Source organism: Trematomus bernacchii, unplaced genomic scaffold, assembly GCF_902827165.1.
Source record: "Trematomus bernacchii unplaced genomic scaffold, fTreBer1.1, whole genome shotgun sequence".
NCBI lineage: Eukaryota > Metazoa > Chordata > Actinopteri > Perciformes > Nototheniidae > Trematomus > Trematomus bernacchii.
Genome location: NW_022987720.1, coordinates 27,597,689 through 27,615,783, shown reverse-complemented (window position 1 = coordinate 27,615,783; position 18,095 = coordinate 27,597,689). Strand labels below are relative to the sequence as shown.

The window sequence follows — 18,095 nt, the reverse complement described above, 5'->3', positions numbered from 1 at the left end:
GTCACAGGATGAAAAGAGTTCACAAATAACAGGATTGTAACCGCCTGCTCAGCCTGAGGCCACAGAAATAGACGCAGATCCCCCACAGCAACATTTCCTAATTATAATTCCTTAGTCTGATTTTTTCTCAGTGAAGATGACATTTGTTTTTGCAGGTACAGCAGGTTATTTTCAGCACGTTGCTCATATTGGAAGACAGGGGGAGAAAGGGAGGAGGAGGGAGGGGTTGGGAGACTGTCTACATAAATCATCTCTGACTCTGAGACATGCTCTGTTGGAGCTGACCCAGAAAAGGGATTTTTTTCCCCCTCATGAGCTCACTCTGCAGAAACATTAAGTACCAACTCTCGCGATACTCTACTTGATCCCGCTCCATCTCCCTGGAAAAAACGGGCACTCGTCTCGCATCACAGGCAGCTGACGCGGCGCTGGGTGCTCACACAAAAAGAGGTGAGGAGGTTTTTAACTTAAATACTAACAAGAAATATGAAAAGTAATTTAACATGTTGCCTATTTTAGTTGTTTTGCACGTGCTCTTTGACTGTGCACTACTTTGATACACGGCTACATTAAACCCACGGCTGCACGTCAGGAATCTCGTTGTTTTCTTGGATGCTCTGTATTATCTCCACGTAAATGTGACTAAAAAGCTCCACATGCAGAGAGCGTCGAACAGCCCGTTCCCGCGGTGCTGCTGCCCGTCAAAGCCGACATTGTGTCCGGGTCTGCTGCGGACCTGCCGGGGAGATTTATCTGTTCTGTCCGGTGAGCACAGCCTGCTGCTCGGCTGCTTTTTTACCGCTTTTCCTCCTGTATGTTGAGGTGGAGATGAACAGAACAAGCATGGACGAGTTATGAGGGAAATAACCAAGGGGAAAACAGATTATTAATAGCCTGCAACAAGACTTTGAATTATATTTGAGACTTGTTGACATGGTGTTGGCACTGCGAGTGTAGGAAACATACCGAAAAAATTATGGAAACACGGAAAAAATGGTTTAAAGGTTTATTTTCCATTTACAATTGAATTAAAAAAACGGCAACTGCTTTCCACATTGTATATTGTATATAGTGTCCTCCTATGTTCATATTTTTAGCAGTAGGTTGGTCTAATATAGTGTCAGATTCAACATATTGTATTCTATAGCTACTATAGAGATATCTTTATACTGTTGATTTGTTTGGTTGTTTTTTATTCTATTTTTAACTCATGTTCAATAGCATGCTAACATGCTGCAGTCAAAACACAGTTTTTTCAATTTGGGATTAGTAAATCTAATCTAGTCTAATATCCCTTGATATTGATCATGGTTACTTATAATCAACTCATTCATATGTCAGTACATTTCCAATGGTTGGTCGAGGTGTAGCATTTTTTACTTCTACAATATAAGTATTACAGCTTTTTCAAATTTCTTATCACTATAAACTAGGGGTGTAACGGTATTCGTCCCGTACCGTCATGGTTCGGACGTCACGGTTCGGTGCATGCAGTCACACCACGAATACGCCTTTTTTTTTTACGAGTGGGAAAAAAAGTCTGTCACTTAGGGCAGTATCCATTACACTATATATAATCCAAGGGGCGGTATTGCGCCTAAAAGCTGTTTGCCAGCTGCCCTTAAACAACAAATGAAGAAGAAGAAGAAAACACAACAAAACGAATAAAATACAAGAAGAAGAAAAGTTGCATAATTTGACACAACACCGGCGTTGTTCGACAGCGGTGCGGTATGCTAATGGTAACACAAGCCAAACATGCTAAATCATATCAGAAGGCATCACCCAGATTTGGCAATCACCGGAGCCCGGCAAAAGACAACAGCAGTTCAACAGCTTATCCCCTCTGTTTTTAAGAAGCCAATAGACATGAAAGCCGAGAGACCAAAATAAATAACAGAAGCTTTTGGCATATGTTTTTCAACGGCTATGCTGCGCCCTTATGCAATAGTAGACTAGAGAACACAGATGCTGTGGGTCATTGTGCAATCATTACCTGGGAGGAGTCATATTTCAAGGAAAAACAATCACCAAAGCCAAATGAGTCCACGCATCATGTGTGTGTATGGGTGTGATTGTTTTTCTCAGTTCTGTGGAAGTCACACCCCCTGACAGGGTGACAGTTTCATTGGAAGAACATTGAGAAAGAATTATGGTGCAAGAAGTAAAAAAAGCAGGAATACACACACACGTTCACTCTCACACACACCGCCAGGACTACCTGACAGGACATGTAAACACTTCTCACACACGCTGTCTCTAACACTGTTTCTCACGTCACCCCCCCCCTCCACACACACACACACGCACACACACACACACACACACACACACACACACACACTGCCCCCCCATGATAGTTGCTGCAGCATTTGAAAACCTTTGATCACATACAGTCAGTGGCGGCTGGTGGAAAATATTTTAGGTGGGGCTGTGGAAATGGTGATCAAACAATACTAGGGGGCATTTTTTTGAGAAAAGACCCCCTAAATTATGACTTCTGGTGATGTTAGAGGGGGGGGGGAAGGACAATTTGAGGCTTAAAAATATGAGAAGACTGATCAATACCTCCATAACTTGAGTGTGGTTAGCTATGAATCTTCCAAAACTTCCAAACACCTTGTCCTGGACATAGTTTCTACAGCATAAACTGTGCTAACAAGCTGAGATTCCACAGATTCTAGAAATATAAGTATCATCACTGAGCGATCAGAACTCGCGACAGGGGAAGCAAATACAGACATCACACAACGTAGCTTTAGGTAGCAAAACACGGAGATATGCTCACCTTTTGCAGAATAATAATTCTGATCAAAAACAAGAAAAACGCAGCTGAAGGTTAATCCAATGTGTCTGTCACTTTGAAAAATGATTGATGATCCATAATTCAATTTTTATGTCAAAAACTGAGTTTTCATTAGCTGCTAATGGTAGCTTCCAGAGTGTATGACAGCTTCCTGTTTTGTCTCCTTGGATACGAGTCCAAACAACTCACAGACTGCACCGGGCGCTCACGTAGGAGCCCTGTGACCATCAGATTTGACGACGCTGATTGGCTGAAATTATGTTTCGGCGGTTTAAAGATAGCAACAGTTGGCTTCTGCTGCACTTGCTGCACTCTCGTCTGGGCGCTGTGCATAGCGCCCAGACGAGAGGGAGTAATGATACACGGGCAAGGCCAGGCAGGAAACATGTGACTTTAGACATCGTAACACAATTGTAAACGAGATTTTATTGTAGATTATACATTTTACTGATACCAATTATATAATATTTACCTTGTTTATTAAAAATAAAAATAAAAATAAAAAATATATTTTTTAAATATATATATTTTTATTTTTTTTATTTTTAATGTGGGAAGAGGGGGGGCGGCACCCCTAGCGCCCCTATGGGCCGGCCGCCACTGCATACAGTACCAGTCAAAAGTTTGGACACACCTTCTCATTCGAATGTTTTTATTTATTTAGATTATTTTTTACATTGTAGATTAATACCGAAGACATCAAAACTATGAAAAAACATAATATGGAATGATCAACACGTGTATTTCGGTTTATTCACGGCATTCATTTTGTTATTCTTCAGTAGTGTTGTTTTATAGTTATTTGTTAATGTGTATATAACCCAATTTGTGTTCTTTGAAATTGAAAAGGATATTGCATTGTGTTTGTTAGCGCTGTTGACAGGAAGTTGTTGTTGCTATGGAAACAACGTGACGGAGATTAACGGAGAAAAAGTAATATCTACATATAAAGACGGAGAAAGTAAACAATAACGTTTATGGTTAAGTGTTAGCACCCCCCGAAGAGGCACAAGCTCTTACGTTGATATAGGAGTTTTCAATCAATTCAAAAAACGAGAAATAAAACAAAACGAATATCCGAATAACGAAATTGAAACCCGAATAGTACTCCAACGAACGAATATTCGGATATTCGGCTACAGCCCTAATGCTGCGTTCACACCGGACGCGATGCGATGTTTGGGGGCGGCGCGATTACATGTAAAGTCAATGCAGAGATGCGGACAGACGCGAATTCGCTCCGACGGTGCGCATGAAGCGGTGGACGCGGCGCGAATCACCCGATTGAGGCGATTGAACGGTGCCGCGTTAAACGCGAGAGTTCAATTTTTTCAACTCGAGCGTCAAATTCACGTGACGCGTTCTCGCGGAAGCCAATCAGCGGTGAGGATCTCAGACTGCCGTCACTGACGTTCAACCACACAACATCAGCCGTTAGCTGTTAGCAGTTAGCACACAGAGCTCACAGCTCCTCATATCTGTTCAGAAACTGGACAAAAGTTAAACAAGTACAAACCACAGACTGTCTGTGTCATGGTGAATACAGTCGCTGCTTATTTATGTCTGTAAGTCGTTGTTATGAGTGTGGAATGAGCATATACAACGTTAGCTTAGCCTGGTCGACCCGATCTTCATTCAGAAAACAAGCATTTTAAAAGATTTTTCACCTGCCGTCTTGTCTGCAGACTTGTCAAGCATTAATTCATGGTTGTTACTAACCGGTATCAGTATGTTGTTACTTCGGCATCATTTAGAAACGTGTATTACAATTTAATCACGGTAAAATATATTCATTTGTTGTAGTTGTAGCTCCCGAGCCAGCGCGTCTTGTTTGAATGATGCGAGTAAACACAGCTGGCAGCCGCGGTGAAACTCCAGCGATTAGAGCGAAGCGATTAGAGCGAAGCGAATATTCGCATCGCGTCCGGTGTGAACGCAGCATAATATTTTCAAGACATTCTTTTTAGTTTTACAGCTTATTGAACCTTTTTGTTTGACATCAGCCATTATAGATAATATGGCCATCTGAGTGTGTGGTAGCCTACTGTTTGTGGTTTGTTTTGAACTGTGTCATAAAATGTTAGAGTTCCTTATTTTTAAACTGAAACTTGCACTACTGTTCAAAATAAATAAAAAACAAACCTGGAATTATGCATTTGGGACTTTTTTTTTGCTTTTTCTTGTTGTACCAAATCCGTACCGAACCGTGACCCCCAAACCGAGGTACATACCGAACCGTGAATTCTGTGAACCGTTACACCCCTACTATAAACTGAATGAAATATATGGAATTTTGGTCTGTTGGCTGGAAAAAAAGCATCTGAAAGCATCAACTTGCAACAGGCATTTTTATTGCTATTTTTGATAAAAAAAATAATGATTTTTGAAAGTAAATCTCAAAATAATATTGATTGAAAGATCTGCAGTGTTTCCTCTGAATTGTAAGTTCATGCACATACTAGTATGCAGTGAAACTACTCAATTAAAGTACTAGTTCATCTCAATTGTACACAACTAGTACTTCACTTTCAACGTACAGAACATTTCTACCCCTTAAAACGCCTGATTTAATGTTCGTTATGTCACAGCATCGAGCTCATTGGTGTGCAGAGAGGAAGAGGAGCGTAGTCTGCCGCCTCTGGAGAGGGGTATGATGATTTTCCATGTCAATGGTCTCCTCTCAGCTCCAGGAAAGAGGAAATAATATGAGGACTGTTGCACGGAGGCTCAGAATTTAGAAAAAGTGCCAGAATGGAAAAGCGACGCCCTGTGACTTTCACACTGCTCAGAAAGGAGAAAACTGGAGATGAAGTGGGAATTAGGAAACATGGATTGGGGTTTGAGATAAGCCACAGGTAGAACTGGCCATTTATCTGCACCTCTATAAACAAATAAGGCAATTTTCAGCAATGCATGAACACAGTAAGCTTCAGTGTGTTTCGTACATGCAGAGCCTATCTTTAGGTGTATAAAGTGGGGCCTTTATTACCTCAGCTCGAGTATTTTAGTGTGCCGATGCTGTACAGTAATCCATAGGAAGCCTGGTATGGATACAGCGGGATACTTGTGCAGTGCAGCAGTTATTACTTTTTGGTATGCAGAGCCCCCTGGAATGCAAACTTTTGACAAGCACTTGTGATTTTACTGCTGAGAGTGGGAGTAGAGTCGACTCAGAGAGGTGAAGGAGGTTCAGTAAAAATATTTGAAGCCAATAAAATGTCAGCCCTGCCCACGTATTGCTCCAGTTTTCAAGATGTTTTTATTAACAGAGAGCAAGAGCAACCTCACTCTGATATCAGCCTTTCCTTTGTTGTTGTTTCTGCATGATAATCTGCATGCTTTTGAAATCTTGTTTTGTCTGCTCTCCAAAACACTATTGATTTGTTCTCGGTAATTACTGAAACTGAAGCTGTCTGTTTACATTTTTTTACTCATTAAGTTTTACCGGTTAATTGATGCCAAATGTTAAAATCTTTGCTTGGATTGAAGAACAAATTGTGCTAGGTGGTTGGATGTTATGGGGACTGTGAGTTAGTAGTGTGTTGTATAGGATTCTGTGCATGTAAATGGGCTCAAATCCCAGCCTGAAACGCCTCCATTTTACTCACAACAGAGCAGGCTAGCTAACCAATCAGAGCAGACTGGGCTCTGGTTTCAGACAGAGGGTGAAAAGAGGTGCTGCAGCACAGGCAGTATGAGAAAAATGAAGAGCTTTTTGAACATGAAAGCATGGAGACATGTCACAGTACACAAAATACAAAAAATATGAACCTGAAAATGAGCATTGTATGTTATCTATAAATAAAGATGGAATAAATAACTCCTTTCTGTCTTCCTGCAGGCATGGAGCAGAGGTGAGAGTCGACCCATGGATGTCCAGTTTCCTGCAGTGCAGCAGCAGCATGATGATAACAAACCAGCCACAGACTCCATCTTTATATCTATTGCCATGGTGAGAGAGAGCTACTGGACTCTGTTGCTATGGTGACCCTGTAACAATCTGTTGCCCCGGTGACCGCATGAATAAAAGACCCAGGTAACTTACTCCAATCCGCCGCCGCCGCCATGCTGTAGAGAGGCTCCCCCTGTGAAGTCTAACCAGTTGCTATGGTTATCCTGTAGCCAGTAACAGTCGCCATGGGAGATTATAAAGTGTAGTAGCCCACGTCATATTCTTGAAGATTTCTTGAAGATTGATGTACTTTGTTATCCATGTATCATCTGTATACTGACCTGTGTTTATTTACATGCCTATTCATTTGATTGTACACTGTATCTGCCACCTAGACTGACCGTTGTATGTGTGTGTGTAAGCGGTGTCTGCGTTGTGTTTGTGTTGTTCATGGATGAGACCAGAGCCAGCATACAGTCGAGGCGATCTCCGTTTATTGTCTGACAATTTACAACAAATCAGTATTAAATGAGTTATCCCTCACACTGACTCCTCTCACGTGGAACATTTACAAAAAGGGAAGGGGAAACGTGAGGGACACAATAAGAAGGAGGAAATCCCCACAAAAATAGTCTCCTAAATACAGTGAATACATTCTGGAGGTTCCGCCCACTGATTCTAGACCTAGGTATTGAACAATTAATAAATAAAGAATACAGAATTATTAAATACAAAACACAGAATTTGTGTGATTATACTAAATGATTTATAAAGAAATATTTAACACTAAACACCACTGCATATTTATTACAACTTTTACATGTATATATTTGAAAACTTCAATATATATTCAACAGTCGCCATGGGAACTTCCAGGATGTTCCGCATCTTCGTGGTCCTGGGCTCGGTTTTCATGATCCTCCTCATCATCATTTACTGGGACGATGTGGGGGCCTCTCACCTGTACCTGCACACCCCCGTGTCCCCGGGCCCCAGGATCCCCCCCCCCCCCTCCCCCCGCCAGCAGCCTCACACCTCGCGGACGCCATCTTTCCTGTCCGACATCGACGCCTTCGTCAACCAGTTCCTGGAGCCGGGCACCGGAGAACCCACTGATCCCGCCCCCGCCGACTCCGGTAACCAATCAGAGAAGGCCGAGGAGCGGTACATTCCACGGAGGGAGTGGAAGATCCACCTGAGTCCTGTGGCAGCCGAGCTCCGAGAGAGACAGGTGGATATCTGAATTTATCATTATATATCCCAAAGATATTGAAGTGACTGTTATTTTGTATATATTGATTGTTCTGCTTTTTTCTTAATGTGTGCATATGTGTAAATGTGTCTGTTGGTTGTGTATATATAGGATATACATATTTTATACATATTTGTATATATTTTTGTATTCGGGATTGTGGGAAACGGTATTTTGATCTCTCTGTCTGTACACACAAACGGAAAGATTGACAATAAAGTTGACTTATAATAATAATAATAATAATAATACATATAATTTTTAATAACGCTTTTCCTGGTGCTCAAATACGCTTTTCATAGAATCAGAAACAGAAACAGTACAAAGAAAACAAAAAAAACAGAAACAGTAGTCCAAGTGCAAGTAAAGTGTGGTTGTTTCAAGAGTGTTGGCCTTTCAGGTGTGACTGGATTCATGGATTATTAAACGGGGTGGCTGTACCTCGGAGGTTTGGTGCACTGTCTGCAAATAAGGGGGTCAGCAGTTCGATCCCTCCTCCTCCCACCAGCTGCAGTCAAAGTGTCCTCTGCAGGGTGTCCGCGGTGTCTTAAAAAGTATTAAAAGTTGATAAATCAATTTAGCGAAAATTAAGGCTATAAAAAAGTATTAAACGGCATTTTCCAAGGTATTACATTTTGTAGCTTGTTTTCAATAAGTATATAAATTGTCCAAAGAGGTTGTATTCTAAAGTGTGCCTGAATGTAATCATTGCGTTGGATTTGACGTCATCTGAACAGGACATCGCACGCTCACTGCTTGATAGCGCGCGAAGGTCAGTTTACGCCGGTTGTTAAACAACATCGTTATGGGGAAATGCAAGTTTGCGTCCAAATGGTTGGAAGGAAGGACAATCAATACTGTATATAGTAAATGTGAGGTAAAGTTGTGTCGCCAATGTAACCGGTTAAAACTCAAAGTGGCGATGAGGTCTTAAAATGTATGGAAAGGGTCTTAAAAAAGGTCTTAAAAGGTATTACATTTGACTTCACGATTCCTGAAATAACGTAACAAACTAAAAACCAATTGTTCCCAGAGGCAATTGTTACACAGGATGAAGGATACACAGGATATTTAACCCTGTAAAGTGTCTTTGTGTACCATTAAAAAGTGTTCTATAAATAAAATGTAATATTATTATTATTAAGTCCAATGTCCCGGTCAAGAATTTTGTCTATCCAGTTTATTTGGATCTGGTCTGTGAGGCTGGTCGGTAGGGGGTGTGGTGGGGGGGGGTGGTGGTGGATCAGGTCGGTGAGGTAGGGGGGGGGGGTGGTGGTGGATCAGGTGTGAGGTAGGGGGGGGGGTGGTGGTGGATCAGGTCGGTGAGGTAGGGGGGGGGTGTGGTGGTGGATCAGTCGGTGAGGTAGGGGGGGGGGTGTGGGGTGGATCAGTCGGTGAGGGGTGGGGGGGGGGTGTGGTGGTGGATCAGATCGGTGAGGTAGGGGGGGGTGTGGTGGTGGATCAGGTCGGTGAGGTAGGGGTGGGTGTGGTGGTGGATCAGATCGGTAGGGGGGGGGGGGGGTGTGGTGGTGGATCAGTCGGTGAGGTAGGGGGGTGTGGTGGTGGATCAGTCGGTGAGGTAGGGGGGTGTGGTGGTGGATCAGATCGGTGAGGTAGGGGTGGGGGTGTGGTGGTGGATCAGATCGGTAAGGAGGTGGGGGGGTGTGGTGGTGGATCAGGTCGGTGAAGGGGGGGTGGGGGGGGGGGGGGGGGGGTGGTGGTGGATCAGGTCGGTGAGGTGGGGGGGTGTGGTGGTGGATCAGGTCGGTGAGGTAGGGGGGGGGTGTGGTGGTGGATCAGGTCGGTGAGGTAGGGGTGGGTGTGGTGGTGGATCAGGTCGGTGAGGAGGGGGGGGGGGGTGTGGTGGTGGATCAGATCGGTGAGGTAGGGGGGGGGGGCCCTGGTTATTGAGAACTTTGTGTGTTAGCAGAAGGATTTTGAAGTGTATTCGTTGACGGACAGGGAGCCAGTGCAGGTTTTGAAGGACGGGGGTGATGTGGTCTCTGGAGCGGGTGTGGGTGAGGAGGCGGGCAGCGCAGTTCTGGATATATTGCAGTTTATTTAGAATGTTGGATAATGAACCATACAGGATGCTGTTGCAGTAGGCCAGTCTTGAAGTGATGAATGCGTGGATGAGGGTTTCAGCAGCCGGGAAGGAGAGTGAGGGGCGGAGGCGGGCAATGTTTTAAAAAAACCTAATACAGTTAACTAAAATAAGATACTGAATAATTATTAAATTACTATATGCGAAATATAATGTTGTCAAGTAAAAATGTAATATTAAATTGATTAAATAAATACAAAACAATGAATAGCTCCAACAGTACCGTAGTAGTAAATGTTTAATTATTAAAGTTGGCTGGGTTTATTGGATGCATATGAATTGTTCACACTGCAGGGAAGGTTTAAAATGAAATTCATATGCCAGTGATGTACAATCATTAATAGATAATATTTCAGTATTCATAAATAGTATTTAAGTATGCAGGTAAGTCAGCCTGCAGCTCGCTCACTGGCATACTTAAATAGCAACAGAGCCATCATTAATTCCATCTCCAGTCAAAATTATGCCCATGAAAAAAAGCGGCAGCAGGAGGAATGAATACTTACCACTAATAATAAAACCTTTCTGTGCCTCACCAACCCCAGGAGCAGCGGCGGAGATTACTTCAGGAGATGTGCGCCAACGACAGCGTTGTTTTTCCTGGCAAAAACCGCTCCTTTGACGACATTCCCAACAAGGAGCTGGATCACCTCATCGTGGACGACCGGCATGGCATCATCTACTGCTACGTTCCCAAGGTGCGCAAATGCCTGTGTGCTTTGCAAACATTTAATTTATACAACACACAAAAAGTATATTTAAAACTACTTTGCACACTTTATCATTGATATTTCTTACGTTTGTACTGTATTTAATAGTAGTAGGTTTGTCTATTATGGTGTTTTCTCATTTATTTTTGTATTGTGTTCTCTATCGATAGTCTCTATCTTTCTATTGTTAATATGTGTATATTTACTGTTTGTTTTTTTATTTGCAATAATCAGTGTTTCCTTGTTTATTCAGTTTTTATTAATTTCTATTTTATATGAGAATATATGTAAGCCTAAAGCTGAGGGAATGTCTATTCATGTTTTTTGTTGCGTTATGCACAAGTCTATTAATGGGACTTTCTTTTGATTTCAATAATTTAGTTTACCTTTTTTTATAATAAATGTAGGGAATTTTTAACTGGAATTTCTTCAAATGTTACACGCCCTAAAACACTTTCCGGACACGGTTCCCAGTTAGGGTTAGGGTTACCGAAAAACTGACATAATACCACCTATTTCTTCCCACTTTCCGCCCACTCCCCTCTACTAACTGAGTATTTACGTCAGATGTTCCCCGTTCCTCTCTCAGGTGGCGTGCAGTAACTGGAAGCGCATCATGATCGTCCTGAGTGAGAGTCTGCTGCGGGACGGCGTTCCTCAGAGAGACCCGCTCTCCATCCCAAAAGACCTGGTGCACAACAGCAGCATGCACTTCACCTTCAGCAAGTTCTGGAAACGCTACGGCAAGTTCGCTAAGCACCTCATGAAGGTCTGTACAAATAATACACCTGATATCATGCCAGCTTTCATTCATTCTGGGTGATCAGTTTTATTTTTAGAGTAGCGTTTTTTATTTCATTTTTACGTAATTTCAAAAAAGTTGTAAAAGTATAAAAATAAATAAAAAAAGTTAAAATATATTAATTGTTAGGGAATCATTTGCCCCTGTTTATTCTCCGCGCTGGATTTAGCAGCAGAGGTGGGGTTTCGCCGGTCAACATGTCCGTTAAAGTTTAAATCTTCCGGACAAAATTAGAAAAGTGCCGGTCAAAGATCTTCTTTGTTATTTATTGAGCTTTAAAACAAATGAATAACGACTCTATATAATAATATAAGAATAATACACGGAGGACGGAGCCTCTCTTTTCCTCCCCCTCTCCTGACAGCCCGTCAGTATCCGTGGTCTCATGCAGCTGGCTGATCCAGTAATGAGTGACCCGACAGTAAAAATAAACATATTTATAACTAGTTTAGGTAGTTTGAGAGGTAATTAAAATAGCTAAGGGTGATGATCTAACTTGAAGTGTGTGTTTTGTTCCGCTCATCGCTCCATCACAGCGGGCGGAGCTGCAGGTTATCATGCAGAGCTGCGTGTCTCCTCTCCTGTCCGATTAGACTTCAATCGCGTTTATGTCCATATCGATCAAATCTAGCTGGAAGCTCCTGCTGGGTGCACTGTCCTGCGAGATACCGGGACCTGGCTCGAAACACTGGGGCTATTGCGTCATCGTTATCAGGAAATGATCGTTATAGGGCGTAGACACGGAGCCGTTTGCCCCCCCAGAGCGTTTAGTCCGCAGATCTACCCACCTTGGGACCCGTTATCGTTATCTGCGTTTCCCTGTCGGCCTCGGGTGGCCAAGCCGTCTATCTGATAGAGAACTGTAGCGGATACGACCGTTATCGTCCTCGTGTGGCTGCAGCTTAAATGTGCCGGTGCTTCTCTGGTCCTATTTGCATAAGCAGAGGCTTGTTTGTTTGTAGCCTTTATTTAACCAGGTTAAAAAATCCCATTGAGATCAACGATCTCTATTTCAAGGGAGACCTGCGGTAAAGGCTGTTGTCGGCTCCCACTTAAGTAGTATTAATGTGCCAGCAGAATAATCAATGTGTTTCTAAGAGAAGTGCTTTGTTGGAACTGCAGAGGTCAAGTAAACAAATGAAACCCAATCTGAACCACTGTGTTTCTGCGGCTACAACAAAGAAAAGTCATTATTTACTAAAGGTCTCTCACCAAACGGTAAACAATTGTTTCTGTAAATGGATTGTTTTTATTTCAATGGCCTCCACCATGTATTTATTTTTGCATATTAAGAAATTATCACGTTAACACAATTACACAACAAAATTCAATCAGGTTAAAAACAGTAAAACATAATCGAACACTCATTAAATCAGAAGAAAATAATTAAGAAATAAACAAACATCATAATATTATCACAACAGCTTGCTTTTATTCATTCTTGGTGGTCAGTTGTATTTTTAGAGAAAGTGTATTTATATATTTATTATTTTTGGAGAGAAACTTTAGGATTTTAGACTTTGAAGACCATTTACATGCACTCAAACGCACACTACAGTAAAGAGAAGCTCCAAAAAGCATAATAGGGCCCCTTTAAGATGAAATCCCCTCTGTTTGTGTAAGGACTGCAGATGGAAATGAGCTATTAGCTCAAATCTGGCATAATTCATCTCTTCTCTTTTCTGAGATTAATGTATTTGTATGCATGGTCCTTGTGGAATTAAATACATAATATATAAAAATGAATATATGTAATGCATTAATACAATTCTTATTCTTTTTGAAGGTGAAGCTGAAGAAGTACACCAAGTTCATCTTCGTTCGTGACCCCTTTGTGCGTCTCATCTCCGCCTACCGGAACAAATTTGAGCTGCCCAACGCGAATTTCTACCGGCGCTTCGCCCAGGTCATGCTGCGTCGCTACGCCAACCAGCCGACGCCTCCCGCCTCCGCGGACGAGGCGTTCGGCATGGGCATCCACCCGTCCTTCCCCAACTTCCTGCAGTACCTCCTGGACCCGCAGACGGAGAAGGAGATGCCCTTCAACGAGCACTGGAGGCAGGTGTACCGCCTCTGCCACCCGTGCCAGATCCAGTATGACTTCGTGGGCCATCTGGAGACGGCGGAGGAGGACGCCGAGCATCTGCTGCGCCAGCTGAAGGTGGACAACGTGGTGGAGTTCCCCACATCCAGTAGGAACTTCACGGCCAGCACCTCGGAGGCGGATTGGTTCAACACCGTGCCCCTGGAGACCCGCAAAGAACTGTACAAGCTGTACGAACCCGACTTCAGACTCTTTGGATACGACAAGCCGGACTCCATCCTCAATGAGTGACACACACACAGAACGTGCTTTTTTTAATGTGTCTTACTTTTACTCCAACAACAGACACACCTCCCCTTGTTCTGGGCTTTGTGTCCTCCAATCTTGTATGACCTACACTGAATGTACACATTAGGGCTGCACAACTTAGAAGAAAAAGAGAATTGCTATTATTTTGACCAATATTACATTTTTGCAATCTGATTCACGATATTGGTGAGCGGATGAGTTAAGAAGTACGTAGGCCATTCAAAATTAGTTTGTTAGATGCGCTAGTTGTCATATCAATTATTTAATATTGTCCATGACGAAGTGTGATGCTTATGTAAAGCATGAAATGTGTTTAGAAATACATACCAATGACAGCTATCTACAAGAAGTAATTGGTCATTCTGTAGTAAACAATTTTGTAGGCCCGGATATCTCTGCAGCTTCGCAATACTTCAGCAAAAATTGTATTTAACACATATTTGGCCTTTAACAAAAGTTGTTCTTCCTGCAATTTGAATATTAGACTAGTCCAAATTGCAATTTTGATTACATGTTGATGAATTGTGCAGCCCTAGTACACATCATCAAGGACACTCAGTGCTCTAAGGAAGCACATGAATGAGGTGGAGACAGGTTAATATCCATTGTTGTTTTTCTTTTTTAAATCATAACGATAACAAGAAGCACACAATTAAGAAACACAGATATGGATTGTGGAAAACAGGATGTGTTTTTACATGTTGTACATTCAGTGTAGACCTTAACTCAAAACGTTGATGTCATGCAGCACCTGTAATTTGTGATGTCATACGTAGCAGGATGTGACTGTATTTGGTGCGACACCAACCCAGATGCAGGCCACAGGGAAATGTTTGCAGTTAGTTAAAACAAGGTGTTATTAGATTAGTTGTAAGTGTTAGTTGCACTAGTTGTCATCTTATTTATTACACTTTGTGCAATGCTTATGTGAGGCTTGAAAGGGATTTAATGTATGTTTTAAAAAATGCATACCAATGACTATCAACATGAGAACCTGGAGGAAATATTTTATACCTCAAACACAGATTAGGACGGGATCAGACAGAGCGCTTTTTAGCAGCCTGAGAAGTGTTTTGTAGTCGTGTTGATGTGCACCTCGTGTTTTTCCCACTCTAAGCACCTTGCCTTTTTGCAGGACTGTTGTTGAAAAAGAACTTGAACTCAGAACAGTAAATCACTGCAAATGTTCACCGAGTTGTTTAATCGTATGAATTAAGAGGCGGGGCTTCTGTGGTTGTGACATTGTTAGCAACCTAGCTCAATGAAGCTAACTTTGCTGACTGTTAGCTTAGCAACCCATTTGTTAACCTGTTTAGCCAGTTAGCGTTGCTTGCTTGATAATTCATATACGTTTCAGATTGGAGAAGCTCATTATATTAATAGAAATATTTCAGACAACTATTTGCAGCTTGTTTTATTTAGCTATCTAGCTCAATGCAGCTAACTTAGCTATCTATTTGCTAACTCAACCCATTTGTTAAGCCGATACATCTTAGCCAGTTAGCATTAGCTATCAAAAGTGAACCGTTAGCATTGTTAAATACAATCAATCCACAAGATGCTTGCTTGATAACTAATTTTAACTGGTTTTACTGGAAGCAATCTATATAATACTATGCCTGTCTATTAGGATAGGTAAGGTAGCTAGCTAACAACTCGCTAACTAATTACATTTTTTTTTTAAAGGTTAACATTTTTTGAGTTTGCTAGGCTCAGAGACAAATTAAGGCTAAGGCGGGGGATCCAGTGGAGGCGTAGCAACAACAACAATCATTTTTAATTGTATGCTTTTATAAAAAAAAAACAAGGTGCACCGTGTGTTTTGAAACCTGCAAAAAGCTCTCTGTCTGACCAGACCCTTAGAGGATGCTCATATGTTACCTTAACAACAATCCCTACTGCTTCTTCAGACCTGGTGCAATAGTTTGAAGCGGAGAAGTGCATTAGATTATATCAATAGAAACATTTCAGACAACTCCTTAGCAGCTTGTTTTATTTACCAGTTTCAGCATGGCGTTATCTTATAGAGAAGCACAGCAGCTCCAGTTAATGTGTCTCAGCTTGTCTTTGAGGCACAAAACTGGAGTTTCTACATTCTTTTAAAATCATCCTAGCTGCATGAACACAGGTGAGCCTCTGTGTATTTAAAGGAAAAGATTTCCAAAGGGAATATTTTTGTTTTAATGCTTGTTGTGTTGCTATGACTATTAGCATTTATGGACCTTTGTGTTTTAACGCACAAACTGCAGTTACTGACTTACATCGGGTAACCCTGGAGACTGCAGCTATTGTTGCCCCCCATCTCCTCCAAATATGAACTTTTTTTAAACTGTATGTTTTGAGGGCAGGCATTTTCATGGGGCGCAGTATTGTGTAGCAAGGAGAAGAGCACATTACATGGCGACAAGAAGCAGTGTTTTTCAGTATTGTGCCATAACATCAATCCAGGAGTCGGGTTGTTTGTAGATGAATGCCAGTATTAGAGTCAAGATCAATTAAATAGTGATCCGAGCATGGATCAGATGGCTGCATGTTTTATATCAGAACAGGTGGAAGATAAGATAGTGCCTTTGGTTGCAAAAGTTTACACAGCAAAAAAAAAAAAAGTATTTTTGTAGAAGGACTTTTTACTTTGAACACGATACAGTGAGATCTGTACGAAGCCACAAGGTATATTTGATATGTCAGGCCTTGTTTATCTTGTGGCTTCAAATAAAAGAATAGGAAAACAGCAGCAGAGCCCTTCAGCTGAAATGCTTTACCGTCTTTATGGGGGTTTGTATGATGTGAGAACTCTTTACAGTGTGCTTGTGTTGCTTTGTGTGTCATGTAACACGCAAGATTACTGTGTGCTTTGTACTGTATTTGATCAATCTGCACATGTACATGTTCACACACTTGACTCAGTGTTGTCTTACTGTCTTTTGCTTCATTTGTTTTGTACGGTGTGGGTATTTTTTACTCCTCAATGTCTCAGTTCATAGTGTTTTCTGGGTAAATTGGAATTATAAGGGATAAATGGCTGGTTTTCCCAAAAGTCTGTCATCATCACTTGTGTTGTTTTCCATGTACGTCTAAGTGAACACACAGCTTATCTATTTCAACACACACTCCCAACTCACCAGTGTTTAGATTGTCAGATTTTTTTGTATTTTGTTCCTTTCTTGTGTTTTGTTGTTGTTACTGTCCAATGTCAGAAACGTTGCTCTTGGCTGTATTTTCTTTAAAAAGTGCAAACACCGTGAAATTGAATAACTGTGTAAGGGATAGAAAGGATTTATTTATTGGCTGAATAAAACCTATGGAAGCTGCTTCTGTAAAAGGGAAATTCAGTCTTTATTAAGATTACAGTTTGAAAAGGTGGTATGTTTTTTTGCCCGCAGCGACCAGACGCTTCAACAGCTTTCTTGCTTTGAACTGCTTAACGGCCAAACCTCGTCCTACATTACCACCTGATGTCAGATTCTCAGCATAAAATGCAATCACACGTCCAAAAGCTCAAATCTATTTTTGTGAATGATGTTTTTGTAACTCATATCAATACTTTACAAGAGTCTTTGTAGTCAGTGTTCCTCCTCTCATCTACTGGGAAAAAGCAAAGCATTCAGTTTCCTCCGTGTCATCTGTTCATTGTAAGAGAAATAAAGGATGTGGGGCATGATGGAAAATGTATTCGTCTCTTTGTTTCACTATCCATTCTACCTCAGTAAACTAAACAATTCACGTGAGACAATATTGCCACAAAACCTCCTTTTAATATTTAACAATATTGTCTCAACACTACGAAGCAGAATAATCCCTTCATGAAAGCCTTGTGGAAATGGGGGAGGGGAATATTTCTTATCAGGACAACAGGAAAGCAAAACTGCTCCAGTTCACGCCAGAAACATGTGAACAGGAAATGTGGAGCAATCTTCTGGTTATTTATTCCTAAAAAATAACCTGCCAACTAACTACAACCATACCGTCTTCATTTATAACAGTATAATGTGGATGATGTGTGAGACATCAAACAGTCATCAGAAGTGGATAGATAACGTATAAGCTACGACAGAAAGCACAGAGAAAAAAGGGGAAGAAACATTTGATTACTGAGCAACTCTCTGTGACATCCTCAAGGGGTCACTGTGTTAATTACTATCATTATCTTATTTTTATGAGACCCTTTTGGAGACA

The 18,095-nt window shown here is 41.5% G+C and overlaps 1 protein-coding gene across 3 annotated transcripts; it reads left to right on the top strand.

The window, feature by feature from the left end:
- Positions 1-366: 366 nt before the first annotated feature.
- LOC117492855 (carbohydrate sulfotransferase 12-like) lies at positions 367-17,589 on the top strand. Of its 3 annotated transcripts, none has more exons than XM_034143263.1 (6): positions 367-450; positions 6,648-6,758; positions 7,556-7,929; positions 10,600-10,752; positions 11,354-11,533; positions 13,353-17,589. In XM_034143263.1, exons 3-6 carry the CDS (start codon positions 7,561-7,563, stop codon positions 13,899-13,901), a joined length of 1,251 nt encoding a protein of 416 aa, XP_033999154.1. In that variant the 5' UTR covers positions 367-450; positions 6,648-6,758; positions 7,556-7,560; the 3' UTR covers positions 13,902-17,589. The 3 variants fall into 3 exon arrangements, with proteins under 3 accessions (XP_033999154.1, XP_033999152.1, XP_033999153.1); XM_034143261.1 differs by having other exon boundaries at positions 6,648-6,842; XM_034143262.1 differs by lacking the exon at positions 367-450 and adding an exon at positions 663-765 and having other exon boundaries at positions 6,648-6,842.
- Positions 17,590-18,095: the final 506 nt, after the last annotated feature.

Coding starts and splice junctions, on each gene's coding strand:
- LOC117492855 (XM_034143263.1), top strand. CDS start 7,561: ATGGGAACTTCCAGGATGTTCCGCATCTTCGTGGTCCTGGGCTCGGTT. Junction 10,753..11,353: donor TCTACTGCTACGTTCCCAAG/GTGCGCAAATGC, acceptor TTCCTCTCTCAG/GTGGCGTGCAGTAACTGGAA. Junction 11,534..13,352: donor TCGCTAAGCACCTCATGAAG/GTCTGTACAAAT, acceptor TTCTTTTTGAAG/GTGAAGCTGAAGAAGTACAC.